We start from the raw sequence: 10,123 nt of genomic DNA, 5'->3' as shown, positions 1-10,123 counted from the left end.
TTGGGTTTTTTTGTGCTGAAATGGCCTGGGCTGGTGTCTGTGGCTGCCCCGGGCTCTGCCACTACAGTCTTGGTCCCCTCTGCCCTGTGTTTTGCTGCACAGACCAAAATGCTCCAGGGAGGCGGCTGCTGGTATGTGTCAGTGCAGCCCAGTCCTGGCTGCGGTGTTGGGGACACTTGTAATGAGGGGTGATGGTTACGCTGGAAGGGGCCAGCTGGAGGGAAGGATGTGTCTCAGCACTTGAATATCTCCTGAGTTGTCTGAGGAATGGTATGAAATACTATGGAAGATCTTTGCTCAGTAAGACTTTCTTCTGCTCATAAGAGAGGTCTACCTTGAACTGCAGACGTGACTGAATTGCACACTATAACTACTGCTTAATCAAGAGGGTTTTGCTTAGGTGTTTGGAGTGGGTGAAGGGTGGAGTCACAAAGGCCAGTGAGAACAACCAAGCAATTAAAGTGCAATTAAGTGAGCTGCCTTTTGAGATGGTAGGTGTTGCCTGTCTGTTTTCCAACAGGCTGGTCTTAGTTGCTTGTCTGCACGGGGTGATGAGACTTGATCCCTCACACTTTCCTCCTCATTTCAGGTTTCCACCATATTCTCATCGGACACTGCGATGGGCCCTTCCCAGCTTGGCCTCAAGATGCTGGTATAGCAGCAGGCGGCTGCGATCCAAAGGACCTGCAGTGGGACATCGTTTCCTGCTGGGACATCCTTCACCCCCTCTCTCTCGGCAGAAGCGATGGATGCCCACGTGGACCTCCTGACAGAGCTGCAGCTGCTGGATAAGGTGCCCACACTGGAGAGGCTGCGGGCAGCCCAGAAGCGGAGGGCTCAGCAGCTGAAGAAATGGGCGCAGTATGAGAAGGAGATGCAGCACAAGAAGCGGAAGCATGAAAAGAAGAGAAATGCTGTTAACCGAAAGAAAGTGTCTTTTGAAGCCAGCGTTGCTCTGCTGGAGGCTTCTCTGAGGAACGACTTGGAGGAAGGTACGGCACTTGTATCTGGCAATTTCTTTGACTGGCTACATGCGAGGTCCATGTAGCGCTGTGGTGTGCAGAGGCATCTGTGTTGAGATCCATGGACTGGACTACCCTTGACGTGGTGTTGGTCTCTAGAGTGTTGCCATTTCTGATACAGCAATGGGGTCCTCGAAGCACTGTGTGACACCAGCGTTACCTAGATTGATATCAGGAGTGGGCACACGAACGCCAGGATAGGGCAGGAGTTATGACCGAGATTTGGGGAAAGGGAGGCGGCTTTCATCTCTTTCCTTTTCACACTTTCTACTTACAGAAGGTGTGAAATGCTTCTTTGCCTTCTGGGTGTGCCTCTTTTAGTGGTTTTATAGAAGTCTGTCACAGGGATTTACATGTCAGTGTAAATCTCTTCAGCTTCCCTGCTTGGGGGGATGGATTGGGAGCTACATGGATGTGTGAATTTTTTCCCTATTCAAAATACTGAAAAGCATGGCTTTGCTTAATGCTTCCTATAGAAAAGAACTGCAAATTGTTCAGAAATGGGTTTAATTGCACCATTTCAAAGTGGATCAAAGTGCTTTGCTTTTGCTCCAAAATCTGAAGAGGGGGGAGGAAATGTCTAAAAGTCAAGCCCCATTAGCCTCAGCACAGCACGGGGGAAAACCTGTAAGCTTACTTCTCTGCAGAGAAGTAAAAACATTTCTTGGAGGAGACCTGGAGCAGCCTTTGGGGTTGCCGCTCTGCCAGGTAGCGAAATCGGTGTGATCTTCCTGTTCCTTTGGCATGGCAGAGACAAGGGAGATGCTCAGGAAACCCGGCCAGTTGAGCTGCATCTCTGCTAGTGAATGTTGCTCTAGTTCCCACATCTTTTGCAAGAAGCAGTATATACTTGCCTGGTATGTGGGTGGAAGGCAAGGACCTTGTCTTGTCTTGTGAGGAGTCTCCCCAAAGTCATGTCCCTGTTTCTGCGGAGGCCTTTTGTGCACCATAGCTTGTCCTCGTGTGCGTGTTTTGCACCTGTTTGGAAATGGAGCACTTTGGACAGTGATGCCTGCCTGGGCGGTGTGTTACAAGCGTTTGCCAAGCCCTGCTGTGTGTCTGTGGTTTTGCGTGCATTTGTAGCCTCTTTCTGGGAGAGCAGACGTGTGATAATGCCCTGGAAACTGCAGGCTTTTATTTGTTTCTTCTGTGCTTTAAAGGTTTAACAGTTGCTTCCAGCTCTTTGCTCCAGTGAACCTGTGTTTCTCACTCTGAGCTGTTGTAGTCTTCTAGGAGAGCCCCAGCAGTGAAGCCAAGTAGAGCCCTACTGTGAAATTGTGTCTGTTGGCATTGCCTGAGATGACAGATTTATGACTTGTATCGCCTCTGCCTGTGCTGGCAGATACTTGGCAGGGTTTGGCTTTGGGTTTTGTACCCAGCTGCCCACTTGTAAGTGACAGGTCACAGTGTTGGGGTGGATAACGAGCATTTCATTGTCCTCCTCATCACGCGGCAACGGTGCCTCCGCTCAGCGCTTGGGCTGGAGGGTGCCATGGGGCCAACAGGTCTGCGAGAGGCCCAACCTTGTAGTTTTGCTTTCTGCACTTTCTGGCTTTGGACCTGGGCAGTTTGGAAGGAGGAAAGCTCCTTCACTGTCTGCCTTACAAATACTTTCTTATTTTGTGAGAGAGGCACAAATGGCAGAGGTGTTTGCAGACACGGCACTGGTGGAGGGTGGTTGTGCACCCTGACAGCAGTGAGCAGGCAGGGCCAGCGTGTGTTCAGGCAGCGGCATTAACGTGCTGGTGTCAGAGGTCCTGTGGACGACGGTCTTGCACCACATATGGACACGGATACTTCGCTGTTGGGGGTGCAGGAGTTGAGCTTTCAGCTCACAGCTTCACTCTTTTCCTCCTGCAAGGGAAAATCCATTGCTGCAGGTCTCTTTTGGTACTATAATCGTGTCGACCTCTTTCCGTAGGCGAGCCCAGGTAGCGGGCTTTAACCATCGGTCGCTCTTTCTGATGCGATGCTGGTTACACCCAACGTGATAAAGGCACTTCCCTGCTCGGTGGAAAAACCAACCTCTCCACCCACCGGAGAGAGCAGGGGAAGTATCCCCGGTGCCACGGGTGCTTCCCCTGTGTAGCTGGATTTTTCAGATGCCTCAAGTTTTTAAATTTGATTTGTTTTGTGGTCTATCAATTTAAGTCCTAAAACTAGTGTGCGGGCAGGTCCTGTCCCTGCTCTGCCCCCTCTGTGCTGTGGGACCAGTATAAAGGGGAGGAGGGGACAGAGTCAAACCCAGACACCAAACTGGGAAAATTCCATATAGAGTGCCCTAGGCCAAAGTGAGGGAATTTGTGGGCTTTTGGAGGTCCCAGGTGATTATTTTGGTGTATGAATCATCTTTTGTTTCCATGTGGGAAGTGGAGGGGGAGGTGAAATATAAATGATTGAGAAGTTGAGAAGTTAACTTGAGGAAGGTTAGAGAGCTGGGGGAGCAGCTGGCACGTGTCACCTCCGAGCTACCTCTGAGCGGGTGTGCCATTTCCATTCTTTGTTACTTTTCTGTACTTTTGTATTTATTTTTAACGTTCTCTCTCCTGAAGTGGGAGAAGGGATGGTAGTAGGCACTGTGCAATGAAATCGGGGAAAAGAAAGCGGAGCTGGATAGCGAGTTGGCTCTTTGTCCAGAAGGTGTCTTGTGCTGTGGCGTAACCTCCTGATGGAGGTGGTGGGTCGAGCCCTGTAGGATGGCGTCGGTGGGTGCAAAACCCTGCCCTGCTCTTCAGGGAGCAGCCCCGTCTCCCTGAGGACCTGGACGTGCTGACTTCACTGTCCTTTGCCTGCACCTTGCCCGGGTGTAAATGAAAGAGCTGCGCTCATTTTGCTCAGCTCCCGTGCGCCCGCGGCTATCTGCAGCACCTTCCCTCGTCCCCGCTTCCTTCTGCCATCGATGGCACGGCCACCGGCCTGAGCCACCCTGGCTTCCCACCTAGCCTGTGACCTCTCTGGCTCTGCAAATGTGACGGCCTCGGAGAAGAGGACTTCTTTCCCATGTAAGAAATCCAGGTTCGTCTGTGGCTGATGAGTCCATGGGTGACTGGGTGTGTTGCAGAATTGCTGTGTCAGCGTGGTGGTGAAGCAGGACTGAAGGCCAGGGCTCCTAGGGAGCATCAGCCCCGGCGTGGGCAGGAGCTGCAAAGGGGTGATGGCTCCTGCCTGCTTGTTCCTCGCATCTCTGCAACAGATCTGTCAAAATATCCCAGGTTTAACAAACAAGCTGCTATTAAAAGCTCCTTTGGATCTCTGCTGACAGAACCAGGGTAGGGAGCACACCGCAAACACGCTGGTGGCAGATGTGAGCGGACAGTCAGGCTGGGGAGAAGTAGGTGATGGGCAGCCAGCCCAGACCGAGGGCAGCGGTTCCCCTGGGCTGCAGTGTGCCTGCTGGGACCTTCGGTTTGGAAAGCCGAAATATTTACAGACAGTTCATGGGTGAGCTCTGAGGTGAGAGCAGAGCACTCCCAGCTGCCACACTGGACCCGCTCCGCTCTCCCCTGCGGAGGAGCTGGGAAGGGCATGCTGTGGAGGGGCATCGCGCACAATCACCGTTTTAAGTGGAAATATGTTCAAGCCCTCACCCAGCTCTAGGCACAATCTGAGCTGGTTGCAGGGGGACGGTGCAAAGGGAAGGACACTCAGTCCATACAGAACTTACAGGGAGTGGCAGTGTTGTGTACAACCTCTGGGCTGTTCTAATGGCTGTGAAGGAGAGTTGCTTTATAATGCAATAAAACAATACTTTATAAGCTACCGTACTAATTGCAGAGAAATTCTGAGGGCTGCTGAAGGCTGTGGCCCTTTGAGGCTGGCCTGCAAGATGATGGACCGAAACCGTGGGGAGGAGGCTGGTCCCACCGTTCCCAGGGCGGCACCTTGTCCCCAAAAGCAGCCCCGGGTGCTGCAGGGCTGTCGTGTCCAGGTCTTTCTACATCGCTGAGCTCCTATAAAAGCAGCCCCAGAGCGCGGGGAGAGGAGCTGGTGTTCTGTAAATTGAAAAAAGAGATCCCAGAGGTGGGTAAAGTGGCTGCCTGTACAGATGTGTGGCATTTGCTGCCTGGAAGTCCCTTTGCAGACCTGGCCTGTTTGCAGAGGGAGCTCCCACTTCAATGACAGAAGCTGGAGGTGTTCGCGTTACCTGGGGGGTAAGCTGTGTTCCCTTCAGCAAACCCCCGAAGAAAAATTAAAAAGAAAGAGAAATAAAGCTCCCAAAGGACCAATTCACCTTCCAACAGCTCTGGAGGTGCCCTGGTTTCTCCTGCTCTTGGATGAGAGCTGCCTCCCCACAGGTGCCTGCTGACCCCCCGGCGTGGCTCCGGGAAGCATCGCTGCAAAGTCCTTCAGCTCCCACCTTCTGGCACTTCATCCTGCAAGCAAAACTTTGTTAGAGCCAGAGTGTTGCATAAAACAGCGTTTCTGCAGAAGTTTAACCATGCAGATCCTTACAGCTGGTGAGCCAGAAAGTGAATGAAAACTCAGGTTTGATGACCTTGGACTTGGCATCCAGCAAAACGGTTCCCGTTAGCAGAGCAGCGGGCGCAAGCTTGGGGCTCGCTGGGTCCTGCGCCAGCGTGGAGATGATTTCCTGGGGGAGGGTATAAGTATTGCACAGCTTATTCGTGTAAATACATCCCCCACGTTTCCCTTTGTGCCGACCCTTAAATCTCCTGTAAATGTGCGGTAGTGATGAGCGTGGTAAACCCTTTTAGGAGCCATCCCCAGGCAGCTCCTACTGCGCTCCCTTTGCACCTTTCTGGAATAAAACCAACCTTGTCATTTGCAAAGGCACCTTAAAAAGAGGCCCTAATTAGTGTCTATAAATTGCTTTCTTTAACCTTTCCAAGTTGATGTGATCTGTTCCCTTGTTAGTAAAAACCTTTTATGAGGTGCCTTAATTTTCTACCCACATTATTAGTCTCCTGAAGCTTTTTACATGGGGTTCCTGTGTCCATGTCTATGAGCAAGTGCATTTATCTGTCTGAGAAGATTTTTCTCTTGGGTTTCGTGCCCTTTGAAGGGCTCTGAAAAAAGAATCTCATTTATCCCCAGCAGTCTGAGTGTATATCTGGGTATTTGGGGAATGACTCGAGTCAGAAATGAAAAGTTTCTGTTCAATAACAAAGGCGTTTCTTGAGTTTTAAACTCCATAGGTGGGGAAATGAAACCCATCCTCTTCGGGAAGCTGTGTGTGGGAGCTCTTGGCGATGATGGATTTTGTTAATTTCGTTAATGGTGCTTGGTATGTCTTCCAAAAGCAGATTCACATGTTTGGCCACATTTAACTTGGATTTTTCATGCAGTCTGGATGCGATGCCAACGCGGGGTGGCTTGCATATGGCAGCTAACTAGATGGCATCTGGGAGCACGAGCAATATTGAATATGCAACTTTCTCTGTTGTCATAACAAGTAAATAATCTTTTTCTTTTTTTTTTTCTTACTTCCTGAAATTTCAGTCAAGTGGGAAAATTGTTTCCATTTCCATAAGACCTTGAAATGCCAACTTTTCTTTTTGGCTGTTAATGCTGAAAGTCCATCTCGGGTTTTTACTGGGGTGAGGCCCTCCTCCCCCAAATCTGGAGTCAACTTAAACATTTTGTTTCAAGCCCTTTCTTTAAACAAAAATTTTTGATCAGAAATACTTTTTTTTATTTTTTAAATGACAAAATGAGAAATTCCCTTAACTTCAGAATGTGTTCTTTAAAAACGTTACCCCAGCTGTTGTAGAAGAGCTTTGGTTTCAATGGATCAAGCCTCCTCTTAATCCCTTTCAGAAGGATCCGGGTGCTTGTTCTCAGGGTGCTGGCTGTTGCGTGCACTGAGCATCGCTGCTTGCTGTTTCAAGACGTGCGAGTTGAGAAACAGACTCTTTCCATACCTACAGACCAGAAATTCTGCATCTTTTAAGTTCCTCGATTCACAGCAAGGCTCATAGCACAAGCAGTCTCCCTCCTGCGCCCCGCAGGGAGCAATTACTTTTCTTGACTAAAACAAGAACTGAAAACGTGCATGCGAATGCGCTCTGACTGTCCTTGCTAAGAAACGGTGATGTAGGGATCCTGGCTGGAATTTTTTTAAATCAAAATTTAACACACGCACCCACACACACCCCCCCGCGCCCCCACAGCCCCTCCATGGGCACATCTTTCCACTTGCACGTTGTTTCGGCGGAGCGCATGTTCTCGGCTTGCATGATGGAAATGGGTTGGTTTCACATCGTTTCGGTTTCTGGCTTTTACGTGTGTGCCAGCTTCCACCATTTCTGATACTGCTAAAAATATTTCTTATGTATCTTGTAATAGCATTACAAGATAATGAATAAACATTGGATTCAAACTACTTGTCCCTCCAGTAAGGACGGTCTGTTTGGATTCAAGGTGTTTTAAATCAAACGGGGATTGGCCAATGACTGTTGCCAATCCCAGATTTTGTTTCTTACTAGAAGTGGCTTAAATCACTTAATCGGCTTCTAAAATTTGGCTACAATGTGTTTTGGAGGGGAAACTCGGAACCAGTGTCTCCTTGGTTGCATGTACCCGTAAATGCAAACTGGGCATTTCTTTGGTTTATTAGTATTGTCGATGGTTGCTTCTTAATGCAACCGTGAGTAAGGAGTATTCCCTTTCAAAAGGGGATCTGGGCAATGGGGAGTAAAGGCTGAAACTCTTAGGGTTGTGCGTGCAAGGTGCAGTAGGTAGGATATGTAAGGTCACCATCTGCTCTGCAAACCCTGCCCGGCCAAATCACGGCAGGGAGAGCTCAGGATGCAACGGCCACCTTCACTGGGAACGTCAGGACTTTTGTCAGCTGAAGGCAGATTATCGATGGGACCTTAATTCAACCAGGTGCCCGGGGATGTTCGTGCATAAAACTGAGTGCTAAATCGCTGGCATTTAACCTTCCCCTTCCCTGTCCTAGCTGCTCTGCTTCCAGAGACATGGAGGCAGCCTTGGTATCTACAGGCTGCCAAACGTCGAAGACAGAACTTCCCAATCTGAGCCTGATAATACTTGCTGATATATCAGTGGCTTTTTCTAGCCAGTAACTTACCAGCTTGGTTGTCCTTGTGATTTTCCCTGGGGGGATCACTGCCTGCCGTCCGGACGAGGGGGACCAAGGCATGGAAGTGCAGCGATGGCCATGGATATGGGTTGGATCAAGCACTGAAAGCAGCACGCTTCGCTGCCTGCTCGGTGGGATAATGGCATGGAAGAGCTGACGCTACAGCCCAGCCAGCTCCTCGCTTTGGGGGGCTGTGACGTGGGGTTCCTTGCAGGCAACATGTTTCTTGCCTGCCTGGCTGCCTTCCAGGTGTGTGCTGTTTCCTGCGCTCTGATTAATGGTGTGTTTTGTCCCAGTCCAACAACGAGAAACCAGAGAGCGTAAATAGCCGCTCAGTGGGGGACCTCTGGTATCTTCTGCGTAATAACCAGCAGCAGCAACCTGGAGTGAAATATCGTCTGTCTTCCCACCTTGGCCGTGACCTCCAATAGCCAAGGCTCAGTCTCGCTGCAGTGCTGTGTTGTGATATCTAATCCAGTTCTGCCAAAAGGACGTAAGACGTTAGCCTGATCACGCTCGAGAGCTCGCTGGTACCTGGTGTTTTGCAGCATCATTGTTTTTTCAAGTGTATTTCGAAAAAAATGAACAAACAAAAAACCCCAACAATGACAACAAAAAAAACCCTAACCCAAAAAAACCCCTCTTCTTTGCAAATGAATATTGGTGGGGAAATTTTTGGGGGTGAAGCCTTCTTGCAGGGCTAAACCTCACGTGGCTGCTTTACCCTGATGCAGGTGAAAACGCAGTGCTTGGATGTAGTTTCCAGACAGGAGGAACTTGGCTGTAAGCTGTGGCTGCAGGCTCTGCTTTCTGCCCCTTCTCCTGGTCAAGGAGAACTTGAAAGGTGGATTAAATCTACTTTTTTTTTTTTTTTCCCAGATTTAAATTCCTGCCTTTCTGGATTCAGGCCAGCTCAGCTGGTGTAGATTTCTTCCTCCTAGAATCATGGAAAATAGAGGTTGAGAGGGCCTCGGGAGGTCATGTAATCCACCTCCTGCCCCAAGGCAGGATCAACTGTATCTAAAATGCTTGCTAATGAGGTTGGAGTTAGGTATCTTAGTGTATTTATAGGCATCTCTGCAACACGAGAGCAGGTACCTGTGCAAGCAGCCCTGCTTCTCGTTCACTTCTGCATATTTTTCCCACTTGCTTATATTTATCCCCCTTTATTTTGCTGTGCATCCCATCCTTACACTTATTGACTGCGAGTTTTCCTACTTCCGTGAAGAACGCTCTAATTCTTTCTTTAATAGCAGTTGCTATGGCAGCTGATTCAGGCAGTGCCTTATAATCTAGTGCAGAGCTGCTTTTACATACACTTTCACTGCTTGTTTTTTCCTCTGGAGCCTGGCCAGATCTTTGGGAAACCTTATCACCCGCTGCAAATGTCTTGACAAAAAATAAAAAATAAAAAAATCAGATTCTGGCACAACTGTTAAAAATGTCTTCTAAGCCTTGCCTACCCTCTAACCCGTCACCCAAAGGATGCTAAATAGGCCAGGAAGCGAACTGTTTAATTCTGTCTGCCGATGCCTTTGTAATCAAGAGCCAAGATGCAATCAAGCACCCTGCACTCCTTGTAATTCGGGGAACAGGAGCCCATGTGCAGCTACTAGCAAGCGGATGCAGTTTCCACTGAGGTCCCTGCAATTTGAAACTGCTTATTGCTGAATTTGGCCTCCGGATTCCCTAGATAGCATGAGGTAGACTGGCTATAAATGTTACTCATGTAGGAAACTGGCTTTAGTTGCTCGGTTGTGTTTCTCACACTCTGTATACATTTTATAACAGTTTGTAGCATCTGTCAGTTTGGCTAAGGATTTCAAGGTAGATCTCAGTTCCCCTTTTTCCTGGTGGTCTCGTCTGCTCTGCCTGGCTTTGCTTCCAAGGTGGCACAGAGAAGTGGTCCCTGTCTTGAGTGTAAGAGCACCAGGCTCTGAATTGCAATGGGAAACTTCCAAAGTCTCATTTCAATTTGTGTGCCTTTACCTGGGCTGACAAGAGAGATCATATTAGTAAAAAAAAAAAACCCCAA

At 49.1% G+C, this 10,123-nt stretch overlaps 1 protein-coding gene across 2 annotated transcripts in view; it reads left to right on the top strand.

Annotated features, from left to right (window-relative positions):
- Positions 1–745: 745 nt before the first annotated feature.
- Positions 746–10,123, top strand: part of PPP1R16B (protein phosphatase 1 regulatory subunit 16B) — a 41,982-nt gene continuing 32,604 nt past the window's right edge. For both annotated transcript variants that reach the window (XM_009275531.1, XM_009275530.1), the window contains exon 1: positions 746–992. In XM_009275531.1, coding sequence (XP_009273806.1) covers positions 746–992 — 247 coding nt within the window. The remainder of the gene's footprint in view (positions 993–10,123) is intronic.

Source organism: Aptenodytes forsteri, unplaced genomic scaffold (genome assembly GCF_000699145.1).
Source record: "Aptenodytes forsteri isolate BGI_AS27 unplaced genomic scaffold, ASM69914v1 Scaffold369, whole genome shotgun sequence".
In the NCBI taxonomy this organism is placed as follows: Eukaryota; Metazoa; Chordata; class Aves; order Sphenisciformes; family Spheniscidae; genus Aptenodytes; species Aptenodytes forsteri.
Note: the sequence above shows the minus strand (reverse complement) of the source record. Positions and strands in the feature narration are given on the sequence as shown.